General features: G+C 31.4%; 1 protein-coding gene across 1 annotated transcript; it reads right to left on the bottom strand.

Moving 5' to 3' along the window:
* Positions 1 to 4,108: 4,108 nt before the first annotated feature.
* On the bottom strand, positions 4,109 to 13,928 carry LOC135143116 (myosin-11-like). The gene is made up of 6 exons (XM_064074980.1): positions 13,824 to 13,928; positions 8,252 to 10,488; positions 7,440 to 7,845; positions 7,167 to 7,382; positions 6,873 to 7,115; positions 4,109 to 4,436 (listed from the first exon to the last, which is right to left on the bottom strand). Exons 2-6 carry the CDS (start codon positions 10,471 to 10,473, stop codon positions 4,200 to 4,202), a joined length of 3,324 nt encoding a protein of 1,107 aa, XP_063931050.1. The 5' UTR covers positions 10,474 to 10,488; positions 13,824 to 13,928; the 3' UTR covers positions 4,109 to 4,199.
* Between the last annotated feature and the right edge of the window lie 1,170 nt (positions 13,929 to 15,098).

Raw genomic sequence — 15,098 nt, 5'->3', positions numbered from 1 at the left:
AGAAACATACTGTTATTATTAGTATTTTACTGCACCTAACCAAAATAATATAATATCCTTGAAAAAAATGTTGATGGCGTCATCACAAAATTTTGTAATGGAACACTCACTTGAAATATACGCACATCATACTTCTTTACCTGCACTTTGACAGCCCACACCTATCTTTTTACTTCCGGAGCGTAAGCTAAGGAAGTATAGTAATCGAGTCCATCAGACGAAATCCCACTTTTTTTTTAACTAAACTTAAAGGTTGTTATCAAAAAATACAATTCGCAAAATAAAATTTAATAATTTTTCGATGTATCTGTAGTTGTTGACCTTTCCTTCAGGGACAAGGGATGTATTGACTAAATAACCTTGAACCATTTTTTTTATGAATGTTTAATAAGACACTTGCGTATCACCTGACATCAAAAATATATTTTTTTTAAATTGGTCGAAGTTTATTTCGACAGAACTTCCCTCGATCCCGAAGTACAAGTCCAACAAATTTCGTTTCTTTGAAGAATTATAAAATTAGATTTTCCAATATTTGTTTTGCGATAACCTCTATAAACTGAAAACCAGCGGCATAAATTACACTACCACAACCCCTGTGCTGTGCCGTGGGGGCACAAATTACAAGGGATTCTGCAAATTGCAAAAGAATAATGGAGAGAATATTTAAAGCAGATAATCAACGGAAAAAAAAATAGGCTCTTAGCAATAACAAGCTTTAACTTCACGTGTTTGTTTATACAACGGAAGAATGTTACGTGTTTGATATGAATGACTTCGTCGCCTCAAAACATGGGACAAAAATTTTTGCCTCAGCCACAGTCGAATAGAATATTCTGAATATTATTATTGCAATTCTTATTAAATAAAGACCTGTGTATTCTCACCCTTTCGAGAAAATGGGGTGACTCGTTCTTAATTTGATCAATAAAAAATATGTTATGATGTCATAAACATAGATAATACACAACGCGAGAGAAAAAAAACCTTCAGGTTTGGCATCGAACATGCGACTGCAATTTACGATGTCCACAAAAACCGTAAAACCTGTACAAAATTTCAGAGCAATTAATTTTTGTAATCTTCTAAGATAAATTCTAAAATTTTGAATTTTAACAAATCGCAAGTACAGAAACATATTATTTTTCGTATGTTACGTGTTAGGTAGGACTTATTCAGCAAAATCTGAAATGATCTCTATATTTTTAGTGAAGATGATCACGGCCAGACAAATTTGGGTTAGCAATCATAATCTTATTAAATATTATTAAATTACATGCAAAACTTCACTACAACCTGTCACGTAGTTTCGGTGATTAGTGATATACTATCGACAGACAAACGACAAATTATTCTCACAATAAAGCAACATATTGTTGAACGGGTATTTAAAATCGGCGTAGGTAAAACTCAACAATTTATTTCTTAGTAACTCAAATTTACACGACTAATTACACAGTGATTAAGTATGTACAAAATAATTCCGAAGCAACTTGACCGGATTCTCTCAACATTCACTGAACTCGACTCGTTCCCGAAAGTGGCCTCTATTTAAACTTCCTTTCTAAATATTCGGCGGTCGAGGTTTTTCCAAACTACTCATCGCGACTTCCGCTTCCAGGCTGTTCTTTAGCGAACGCTGCGACGTCCGGCCGCCGTCACCGACGATGAGTCACCCATCATCGCCGTGCAAACTAGAAAGCTCTCGATAAAACCCATAGGCAGCGTATGGTTTATTTCGTAACAATATACTCACTTTTAATACCTCACAATTCGTAACTGAATTATATATTTTGCTCATTTCTTTGACTCTCATGTATTTTAACTGCATCATACCCTAAAATCCAAAGTTTTTCAAAAAAAGGGGATAGGAGCTGTGACGAACGCATGTAGAGGATGATACACAGAGAGCGTAAGTTCATTGGAAAGAAATTGGACAAGCTTACGTGTGTTCATCACAGCCTACCTTTACCTAAAAACTTTTGGATCAACTATACATCCATAACAATACCGTAACTGAAAGATGTCGAAAGAAAACAATGAATGTCACATGAGAAAAAAATCCAGATATTTAAAATGTAAGTCTTTTCATATAGTGTTTTCAACTAAACAAGATTTTTTTCATAGACGTAGACAATATGGAAGAATATTTCTTGTGTGTCACATCAAGGTTCAATGTTCAATCTATGAGAAATCACTTGTAACTTAATTAGAAAAATCGTTCATCGTTTTCTACAAAAACAAATGTAGTAATCTTCACCAAAATAATTTCAATTCAAAAATTATTTGCGATTTTCTAAAACAAAATGTCAAAGGAATAAAAATTGTTGCTTCGCTTAATATAACCAATTCTACGATTAAAAGTACAGAGGTATAAATATGCATTTAAATAAACAATTTTTTTTATTAAATTACCTATGTAAAGATTGATTTATTTTAAAAAAATCTGCATTATTTACAAAGTTTGGTAAGTGAAATATGTAGGTACTTATTTGAGTCAAGTCAAAATGTTTAATGCTTTGATATTTTTTTTGTAAAATACAAGTAAAAACGTCCTGAAGGGAGACATGTGAGTTTTCTGCCTTGCCGCTGACATTGTGAAGTACTCTACTTTGATGGTAATTCGTATTTGCTTTATTAAATTATCTTGATTCATTCAATTAACATTCGATTTGACGTTAGCAGTACGGTCGGGTTCGACAAAAATTCGTTTTCAGATAGGGATACGTTAGTTTTTGGAATCTTAACTGATTCAGATGTGTTTACAGCAGAATAGTGTGAAGGCGGATAACTTTTTTCTTTAACAAGAACAATGGTCTTTCTGTCCTTCAGTTAGATGGTAGTTGTAAAATATCTTCTTGTTGGAAACACCCTAGCCTTTACGTAATGTGTAGCACTGATGAATGCTAGGGGTTGCTGTAGTGTACAAAAAAGGGTTTTGATTGGAAAGAAAATGTGGATTTTTGCAGCTTCGTAACTACATATACATATTTCAAGGAGTTTTTTATTTATAAGTTTTTTTGTCAACTTCTTTGAAATATAGTTTGCAGCTTTTCCCGATAAACAATACACAAAATGTTCTATTAAATACTGTTGAAATTAGCTCCAGACTTAATGACGTCATGGATTTTTTTAAAGATGGTTAATAAAGAAGATTTTCTTAATAGGTATTAAAGAATTTTAAAAAAGTCCATGATGTAAATATAGCGTAATAGTATATTAAATATTAAGAACGGTAAGGGGTGTTTACTGGTCGAAGACAAAAGTTTGGAGACGGAGCGAAGCGACGTCTCCGATTTGTCTGAGACCAGTAAACCCCCTTAACGTTCGTGATGCTTATACTATTTTTTGTACGACCATCAAAAGATTTGCGTCTTTTTATCAAATTCATAAATTGAAAGAATTTATATCAAACATCAACAGGTCTTTTTTTTTAATAAAAATTTGTTACTATGGTTTCGATTAATATAAACAACAATTTTAAAAATCAGTTTCCATTTTGACCGCTGTCGATTTAGATTTGATCTGGCTTGATTTCGAGTTAATTTTCTTTCCGCGACTATTAGTGAGTGATTTATTTGCTTAAAATATCAATCATGAGTGATTCTGAAAGCGAAAATATCGAAGTCGAACAAGCATGGAATTTAAAATTTAAAAAATCTTGAATGCGTGATTACTTACCGTTCAGCTGAACAGTAAGTAATTTGCTTACCGTTCGCCTCTTGGTTGTTAGTCGTAGCAACCCGTAAACTGAACTTACTGCTATGGAAACCTACACGGTAAATGATCGAAAAAGCAATGGTCGTACAAAAATATTATGTCATTTATTGGTCAGATTGGCCACATATTCAAAATTTTATTATGGAATACGTGACTGTCCAATTGGCATTTGACATCAAGTCAGTAGTTGTTATCCTCCCAACACGTGTTTAGACACGCCTATGTCAAAATTGACAACTTTCAACCATCCGTACATCTAACTGACAATTAAACACATGCCAGTGAGGTCCGACTGAACTGCTCACGCATAATAGGTAGATGCTTTCCGTATTATTGGTTGAATAACTCAACCAAATAAATTTGGATTTTTAAAATAAAAATTAACATAAATTATTGATAAATAAAATTTGTTTAACAACATGTTTAAGTACATTTTTAAAACATAACAAATAATATTATCTTCAAACATCTTCAACAAGTTACATTTTTTCGACTATTTGTTTTTGTAAACATAAAATTTCTTTTCTGAGCGTATTAAGACATTCCTGAATATCACAGTAAGGTTTATCCTGAATAGGTGTCGTACTTTCTTGCAACAGCTTTTCAATGTAACTATCATCACATTTTATAGGACTGGGAAAACTGGACAAAATATCGGTATCATTACCAATTTGCTCTCGTTCCTCACATGCTCTTTCCACGCATTTTTTCAGCAACTGAAATAAAAAAAATATATTAATCTCTCGCGGTTAGTATAAACTCCTATTTTTATTATGAAAGCAAAACAAACAAAAACGTAAAAATATAATGTGTATACGAACTTTGTTGTAAATACTTGGCATATTTGTCCGTATCCCACTTGGTCATTGACATGTAAGTACGTAAACTTGGATTAACCATCAGGTAAGATGAATATAAAATTTGCATGAACATTAGAGACCTTATTTTTTGTATTCAATACTAAAAGCAGTTACAGCACAAACTGTGTAGGTACTGATCGATCTTTGACATCAGATTTGTTCAAGCTGGCAACACCTATATAGGTATAATTCTTACAAATTTTCACACGAATTAGATACTTTTTAAATAACGTGTGATAGAAATGTGTCTCCACTTAGAATCATTTTTACACACTTTATATTTATTATTTTAAAACTAAACATAAAACTATGATGACTTTTATCTTCAAAATATTGATTACATTTTTGCCATAATAGATTATTATTTGGCATGTAATGTAACGATGAGAAATGTGATGATTTTAACTTATCTTCAGAGTAAGAAAAAAATTTCTGCATCTTGCCGGTTATATGCTATTTTCAGATAAAAGAGATAGATTTAACAAATCGATGAAAATTCACAGGCCAGCCAAAGATAAATTTCAAGAGAAATGGGAATCAATTTGTGCTCAGTTCACAGAATATTAAAAGAAAATATGTATCATCAGTTCCGCGTCAATCCAGTGGCATTGGATATGAGTTATTATTTCCTTTTTATAATGTTATTTGATTCCCAAAGCTAATAAGTTGCTGCGATTTATTTTGAGATCTCTGAATTTTGGCCTTTAATAATATATTTAAATTCTTTCTTTAATTCAAGTTTGAATATTGCATTATCATTTGGCCTTCACTTGATTGTATTACATATTACATTCGTTTTCTAATTTTATTATAATGTTAAAGGCACTCCCTTAGAGTTATGTGATCAAGTGTTAGACTTAGGTGTGATGATGGACTCAAAATTAACCTTTGTTCCGCACATATTAATTGTTCTGCACTAAAAATGCTTGGATTTATTATACAAAATACATCTGATTTTCAAAATGTATCATGTATTAAACTCCTATTCTATGGTCTTCCAAACTGGAATATTGTAGCATCATCTGGAGTCCATTGTATCAAATACATATTAATAGTTTAGAAAATATATTAAGAAAATTTTGTAAACACTTATATTTTAAAATGTTTGGGCATTACCCAATACGGCATTATGAACAGCGTAAACTTATTATTTGGTCTGCTAATGAAAGTTCACTATATGCTAGGCGAAATATTTCCAAATTGGTATTTTTACAAAAAGTCCTCAATGGGCAGATCAACAGATGAGTTAAACTTGTTAGTTCCCAGGATAGGATCCAGATCATACAACACCTTTTTCTACAGAATTCCGAATACACATCATCACTTTAACAGCCCATTGATTTCCAGCATAAAGTTGTATAATTGTCTGAGCTTAGATGAAGATATTTTCTAAATAAATTTTAATTCTTCTAAATTCAAAAAGAGAGTGTTAGCTTTTTATCAAGATTGCAATTGTGTTTTTACATAAATGTCTCTACGTTATAGGTATATATTTATTTACTATGTATTTGTCGCATGTATTGCTATTTAATTTTTGTATCCATTATAGGCAACACTGCCTGTTGGAGAATAAATTTATTTATTTATTATTATTATTAAAAAAAGACTGTAAACTTTTCGTTTCGTCATATTTCCTACTTAAACAAAAATTATCCAATTTTTTTAGCTGATTTATGTTTATATATTTTAACAATACAACAATTTAGCACAATTAATTTATGTTGATCTCACTCAAGGACGTTATACTAATAATTAGTTAATTAATACAACGCCCTTGGACTCACTGTACCATCTAGTATAAAAATGTGTTCCTGTATAAAGCACTTCATACCTAATTGCTTCAGTTATCAACAAGCGACATGATAAAAGTACGCTAACTACCTGTTAGTAAACAAATCTTCATAAAAAACTTATAATTTTTACGAATTACACAAAAACGATTTTTGGAAATCACGTAAATTACGTACTTGGTTCCTGGGTATGTACGACCAACAAAATATCTTAGAAGACATAAAAAAAGTAATATGGGCCTTTTGTTGTTTTGTCTTTTAAAATGCTTTTTGTTATTGATAAGCTCAATCGAATACTTCTATTCCCAACACATCTTATTTTTTCTTATTGATTTAAAATATCGCTTTGATGTTTTGAATGCCTTTAGAAAAGATCCTTCGTGAGAAGAGGACATACGAAAAAAAAATCTGCAATATTAACATGCATTTGTTTTATATGTTTACTTTGATAATAATATTTACACGAAGAATTTCGTTTAAGCATTTATAAATAAATACCTACCTTATTCTGACTAACATGTGTTTTCAGTGCTACATTTAAGTCGTTACACAATCTTTGGAGAAAAAGCTTCTCGTTTTTAAGTAAATGGATTTCTCCTTTGAAGTTATAAACTTCATTTTTTAAAGTGGTTACTAAGTTCTGCATGTTTGTTTCTGTTTCTGTCCATTTGCGCATGGTCTGTTCTTTCCGTAATTTGAATTCGCTAATCTCTTCGGATTTTCTCTGAAGGCACGACTTCAGTTGCTAAAACAAACGCAACAGTTATTTGAATTTAACATAATACTCACTCATTACTTCTACTTCTTGCTGCAGCTGGATGTGATTTTTTGTAATTTCGTCCAACTGACTGTTCAACTCTGCATTATCAGCACGTGTTGTAGAAATACTATTTTGCACAAAAACAAGTTCGTTTCTTAACTGCGCCTCACAAGATTTTATTTTTGTTAATTCACTTTCAAGATCTAATACTCTAGCACACAAGGAAGAATTTTCTGTTAGTAAACGTTTATTCTACAAAAAAAAAATAAATAAAAAAAATATTAAAAAACCAGCTTGAAAAAACGATACCTCTTTATGTAAAATATCAAATCGTTCCTCTTTTAACTTTAATTCGGCTATACTAGCATTTTTATGGTTTTCACATTCTTTTAAAGATCGTTCCAACTGGATATAACTGCTTTCGATTTTTTCCAACTCATCACATTTACAACGTGAAGTAAAATTAGCAAATTGATTCTCAAGTTTAGACACAACGGATTTTAATTTCTCATTAGCACTAGAATATCTTTCCACGCGATCTTGGAGTTCTTTTAATTCTGAGCGCTTTAAATCCAATTGCAGACAAAGTGTATTACGTTCACTGGATAATGTACTGTGCAGTTCCTGCAAGTAATCATTACGTTTTTCTGCAAACTTCCGTCCTTTCATATGTTCTTTTACTTTCCTCAATAAAGTGCGATAATTTCTTTCATACCTTAAAAAAGAAAATCACAAAAACTATAACTGACATATACAGTAGTGTAAATAAACTATCAAATTATTTGTAGCTGCTGATTTCAATAACAATTGACATACTTCCACAGGCCGAACTAAGTTTCTTTTCAAATATCGCTAGTAATTGTAGTTTTAACTGTTGGCGGCAGCATATAACTTCAATAATAAGTATTTAGAACTACTATGCTATGAAGTGCCCTTTTGTTTGATATCAAAACTACATACCTCGCAACGATGAACGGCCTCATTGCAACAAATGATTGTAACTACAGGACTCTATTTTTTAATTCATTTAATTATTTTTTTTTAGCAAAAATTACGAAATTTTTCAATGTAAAATGTTCCAATATAACTAACATAACACAAATGGTACATTTATGTCTTACTTTTTCCGTTTTTCCTTTTCTTCTTGGGTTTTTACTTCAAGCTTCACATGTAGACGCCGAATTTCTTCGTTGAAAATACTATTTTTGTCATGTTTGCCGTCTATTGCATTTAATTTTAACATTTCTGAATTGTCTTCCGTTTTTTTCTCCAACATTTTACATCTCTCAACCAAGCGTAAAATTTTCGATAAAATATTTCTTTTACTTACACATAACTTTTTTCTACCATTTGCACTAATCTGTGTATCAACGAAACGATGATATGATTCGATTTTATGCAATAACAACTTAACATATTCGTCTTCTGAAAGCTCGCTAAAATTTCTCCTATACTCATTTTCATGCATTTTACATAACTGGCAAATATATTTTAGTGTATCTGTTAGGTTCGTAAGTCTGAAAGAATGGGAATCTTCTCGACTCGTTTCCAGAGACGGATAAAACTGACCTGAGTCTTCAACTTCTTGTAAATGAGTTTGAACACTATTACTATCTTCATATTTTGAAGTAATATCCGCATATTGAGTGTGGAATTTGCTAACTTGTGTTTTCAACTGCATTAGTTCTTCATTTAACTTGTTAATAGTCTCTAATAACTTCTTATTTTCAAATTTTACTTCTGCTTCAACTCCCTCCAAGAAAACTACTTTTTGCTTCAATTTTTTTATTTCCAGTGCATCTTTTTCCCTGTTTCTTTTAATTTCAGCAGTCTTTTGATTATTATCCACACATAATTCCTGCTTTTCGTACTGTAACTGCAATATTTCTTTATTCGCACATTGTTGTTCGCTTTTTAATTGCAGATATTTGGCGCTTAATACTTTAAATTGTTCTCTTATCGTAGTAACCGTATGTTCAAACATTTCCTTGTCTTTATTATTCAAATTTAGTTCGACTTCTAATTTCGTGAAAGCTTTTTTTAAGTCAAGCAATTCTACGTTTTGCTGTTCTCGTCTACTATTTTCCAAGAGTAACTGATTTTTTAAAGCTTTTATGTTGCTTTCTAATTTTTCTATTGTATTTTCCTTTTCCGCAAGAGAACTTTGTAAAGTTAAGTATTTACTTAATACTTCAACTTTTTCTTTTGAAACATTCTCAAAGTATTGCCGTTGTTGTTCAAAATCTGATTTTATCTTTTGAACATCATTTGTTAAATCACTGATGACTGTTTCGTAATGACTACTGATACCTCCAATGCTACTGATAATACTGTCAGAAATGTTAAGGCTTTCATTATCCTTTGTTAAGTGCTTATCACGGTTTACAGACTCGACACCTTTACACATTTCTTCTTTCTCCTTTAATGCGGTGAGGCGAATTCCATCAAAAGCACACTTCATACTATTTAGTTCTAAATTTAACTGTTCTATGTCTTCTTCCTGTAACGCAATGATTCGTTCGTTTTTAAAAATCTTATCAGAGAGGCTACTTTTTTCTTCTTGAATACGTTGTAACTCCATTTTATACCAATTTTCAGATTTTTTTGCATATTGTAGGTCATTTGAAATTAATTCAAGTGAATGCGACAATTTTATATTGTTTTGTAATACTTCTTCTAATTGAACATGCTGTTGTGATAACTTCCTCTTTAATTCATTAACACATTCCGTTTTTACAGCTAGCTCTAACTTTAAATCATTCATTTCAGATTTAAAATTTCTGCATTCATTTTCAATTTCATTTTTTTGAAAACTGCAGTGGTTAATTTTATTTGATAATAAATAAATCTGATTTGTTAACTCATGGTTCGCTTTTTCCAAATGTAAATTTTTTTCTTCTAAAATAACCATGTTTTCATCAAAGTCATCCCTTTTATGACAAATATCAATTAATCGCTTAATCTGATTATTAGCTGCCGATAGACTATCTTCCAATTGTTTATTTTGTTTCAACAACTTTCCGATTTTAGCGCCATCTAAAAGATCTTTTTTCTTTTCCAAGCTATAAATTTCGTTTTTGTATGTCTCATTTTGTTTTAAGGCGTTTTGTAATTGTGCATTTAAGTTTACAATTTGCTTATCATAACACCGTATAATGTTCGTCGCAACAAGTCCAGTTTTTGTAGTGTCTGTCAATACATTTTCTTCATTTAGTACCTGCTTTAATTCTACAAATTCATCCTGATAGTCACTCAAGGTGGATAAAGTTGAAATATTGGAAGACACGGATTCCGAACTTCTGGAAGTTTCAGAACAATTAGACAAGGTTTCAAAGTTATCCATAGATGCATTTAAAACCTGTAACAAAATAACAGTGAAAACATTTCTGTAACTCGAAATTTTTCATTTAAAAAATATCAATTCATATTAACGAAAATGTATGCATAAATGTACTGAGAATATGAAACTCGCGAAATTTGGGGCTTTTTTTTAATAAAGAATTTCCCGAAGGCCACTTATTGAGGTGATCTTATTCGGGTGATTTTTTAAATTTCTGCTCTGGTTACCCATGACGCTTCCTTCAGTAGTGTCAATTTCACAGCTGACGTAAGCGTCATAAATTGAGTGACTAGAAGAGAAATTTAAAAAATCACCCGGTGTAATTTCTAAGTGAAAAGAATTGATGCCCAAAATGCAATAATTAAGTGGCCATATGTTGAACAACATAAATCGCAGATCCTTAATTTGATTTTGTCTTCCAACAAGCAGCCGAATTTAACTTTTTTGTCCATAACAGCCATATCTATTCTTTAGTGTGAATCAAGTGAACTGGAAGATTAATTTTTTTGTGACAAAAAATGTTATCAAAAATTTTCAGCTTATAAAATAAGTGCAATCACGCGCCAAGAGTGGCTTGTAAATTCTAATTATTACCTACCCTAGTATCAATTTTAAAATAATATTATTGTAGATCGATAAAGAAGATAATCAGTCTTCGAAATGTTACTTTCCATAATAAATATTTGATTAAAAATCGAGGAGAAATTTATTGAACTAAAGTAAACAGACTTCAGTTTATAAAAGTAAATTAACAGTAATATATATATCCTGCATATGCGTTTACGAATACGTAAAATTCAGTTTGGAATAAATCGTTTATATCTCACTAAAATAATTAATTTCTTAACCATCATATTTTTTCAGAATTTATAGTATCGGTAGACATAGGAATCTGTTGTTGATCTTTTTTTTAAATTTATAGCTGTCTCCAGCTAAAATTTAACTCCGTTATTAATCAAATTCTAATTTCAGCAACGGTCTTCAACATAAATAGTTAAAAAAATTCTGTGAAAAATTTCTAGGTTCATCTTCATAGCGACACTGCAAAGGGCGCTTCCATAAAATATTGCATCGCAGATCTTAAAAATAAGATTATTGCGATTTTTTATTAAATCACGCGTTATGAAACAAATTCAAGAAAATTGCAATAACCTTGCAACGTCACATTAGAATTTCTAAATTAAAAAATGGTTATGACACCTATAGGAAGACTATTAAGAAGATCTAAAAATAACTAGGTGTTGTAGTTAAAAAACCAAGTCATGGGCTATTTCTCAAAAAAACAACACTATATTCGGAAATAATTTTTATGCATTCTCCTCAACCGCAACGAACCGTACAACTTTGGTTTTTAACTTGTTTCCTATCTCTAAAAATGAATGAGAAATGGAGGACCGTGCGCTAAATGACTCACTCTATATATAAAAGAGTAAACCCTTATGCGTAGCAAAATACTTCTGAGAAATACAGGTAAACATTGATACATCACGGTGATTTTTTTCTCAGTTAAAATTGCAAGTGTTTCCTCCTTGGCTTAGCTAGCGCCATTCATTGAATGTTTCGTATACAGAATTACCCAGAGTCTCCCATTTTGATGAGCCAGACGAATGCATTTTTATGTTGGTATAGTTTCCCCAGTTGTAATTCGGTCTTATGATAATACCCCATTTTGTAAAAGTTAACTTTCTTAACAATAGATTACTACTGCCGGTGATGGGACAGTCATAAATAAGGATTTAACCATGCCAATACCATTTGTACAGTATAATGGTTAAATCCTTATTTATGACTGTCCCATCACTAGCAGTAGTAATCTATTGTTAAGGAAGTTAACTTTTACACATATAATTCCTTGAGTTTCGAAAATAATCGTTTCTTATCGACACTATACTATGCTCGAAAAGAAATACATAATTTCGTTTTATGATGTGATGGCTTGTTTAGAATTACTTATACAGGGTGACTCCAAAAATTAAGGAACGGTTCACTCCCTTTTCCCGAAAATTTGGGAATTCAATATTGTATTACATTCATTGCACCTATCCAAACTGAAACATGTGTCCTTGCAAAAGATGTTGATGACGTCTTCACAAAATTTTCTAACGGAGAAACTCGTTTGAAACACACGGTAGCACGCTTCTTTACCTTTATTTTAACTTATAGAGGTACTCTTAAAAAAATAAAATATGCAAAATCAAATTTTGTAATTTTTCAAAACAGGTGCATATGTTTTATTGTACTTCAAGGGCGGGGAAGTTCTGTCAAAATAATCTTCGACCTATTTTTTTTTTTAAGGAAAACATATTTATCATTTATTTGTTTTGTAAAACAACATTCACGTAGTGTCGGATACTCTCAGGTTAAAACCGACATTTCGTCAGAACTGATGCAGAGTGTGTTGAAATGACGGAAAGACTGACATGATTTTAATATAAAGTACGGCAAAAGATAAATGCAAACGCCGTCAATTATTTTATGAGGGGTACTTTAGACCACAACCTGCAATAAAACCATTGCGCATTAGGAACGCATTTAATAGAGAACAAATACGATCGAAAGTTACAAGCCACTAATTTTGACACCTCTACACAGGGTACAGCGTCGAAGGTGACTGGAGATTTTACAGTAACAGTACCCATAATTGGAGTCATTTGCATTATTTATTGTTTGCCGTACTATAGTGTGAGTGCTTCACGGTTGTGTAGAAAACATTATTCGTACAGGGATGTCGTGACGAGCTCTTGTTTTGAATTTGTTTGTTTTTTTTTTATTTTAACCCAACAATTGACGTTTATTTCCAAATTATCAAAACTAAACAGCTCATTATGTTTAACTTGGAACAGAAATGATGTTAAATATCAAAGACTGCTATGAAATTGTACTGTTGATTGGGTTTTAAATTTTTCAGGCGTCAAGTTTGTTGTGAGTAAACCTGTATACATTACACCGTAATTTACCATTAATAATAAACAAAAGCAAATGTAACAATCATCACCAAATTTCAGATGATGGTTACACATACCGCTGAAATTATTTTGAGAGTAGTGCTCCGTAACAAAAAGTAGGTATTCATTCAGATCCTCTTTCAAAAAATTATAAACAATGCACGTTTTGTTTTGCAATTGGCCATTACTACTACAACACAACAAAATAACTAATGTAGATTGTAGTATGTATGTCCATAATTTGCTTTTTAATTATAAATCAATTATTTATTAAACAAACAGGTCATATGTATCTACCTACGTGATAATGTAAATCGAGTGCAAAATAATGGTCACACCTTACAGCTTGAAATAATAAATAAAATATGAAAAAAAAAACGCATAATATGCTGAATATAGCTATCTTACTGTGTCCAGTTTGTAGTTTTGGGTACTGAATTTTTTGGCACAACAAAAAACAAAACACAAAAATTTGTTAACATCTCATCTACTCCATTTTTGACAGTTCACACAAATAACTGTCAGTGTCAGATACCAAGCACGTGGCAAGACCTTAAGGTGCGATTACATAGCGATATTGCTTACACAAAATCGTTTGATATTCACAAAAATGGTTGTTATTTACATGGTGAATAAATGTAAGTTCGCACATTGTTTCAGTTCTAAGTGATGATTTTTATCACATGCTTGAAATTATTCCATGTGCACACAAATTCACAAATACAGGGCTATTCAACTAAGATCATAGACTAATAAGATGATCCATCCAGTTCCAGTCCCATTTAAGCGTTTTAGAGAGGCAACCCAAAATACCGATTGCAGTTGTTTCTGGTTTTCAACCTATATTTTAAAATTTATTTACATAAATCCGAGTGTGTGACGCTGGTAAAAATGTCAATGTGAGCTGTTGTCATTTGACAGTAATTAAAAGTACCGATGCATTCTTATATGTAGTAATTTAAGCGAAATAAATTTATTGCAAAATTACTCGAAGCCTCGATTGGAAAATTTGCCATTTGCTTTGTGAAGAGAGTGTTGGTTCCAATAGTAGAATCTTTGGAAGATACTTGAACCAACAATTAACTGATATTTGGATACGACAAGGTTCTATTGGCCTTTGACTTGCTCGAAGTCCGAATCTCACACCACGAGATCATTTTTTTTGGAAGTTTTTAAAGAAAAAGTTTATAAATACCTTTTAATTATATTTTTTAAAGTCAGAATCGTGTAACGAAAGTTTGCAAATCATTTGGTTCCGCACTATTTACTTGAGTTAGAAGATCGTATGCACAAAATTGACGCTTGCGAAAGGAACGATGGAGGTTACATTGAGTATTTATTAGTACCTAGTTTTTGTAAGTCTTTGTTTAATTAGTTCAGGTTTGTTTCATTCTATTTTTTTTTCAAATTTAATAATAATAATTTAATTTAATAAGTTTATTTGAAGGCAAAACTTGGAGGCAAATTATTTTTTAAAAAAAGTTGAAATCCAGCAGCAAAACTGTAATTTATTTTGGGTTGCCACACTAATAAAAGACTCAGGTGGGTCATCTTAGCAATCAATGTCTTAGCTGAATAACCCTGTATGTTCTGGATTCTAAATTTTGGGTGCGGACCGAAGTCAGCCAGCACTTAGGCCTCGCCTTTGAGCCCATTGTACCTTCCAACCCTGTATATTTTTTT

The sequence above is a fragment of the Zophobas morio genome, unplaced genomic scaffold (assembly GCF_036711695.1).
Source record: "Zophobas morio isolate AGI-343-1 ecotype UQ-CSIRO unplaced genomic scaffold, CSIRO_AGI_Zmor_V1 ptg000058l, whole genome shotgun sequence".
Lineage (NCBI taxonomy): Eukaryota > Metazoa > Arthropoda > Insecta > Coleoptera > Tenebrionidae > Zophobas > Zophobas morio.
The sequence above is the reverse complement of the archived record's forward strand: the minus strand, read 5'-3'. Positions and strand labels throughout refer to the sequence as shown.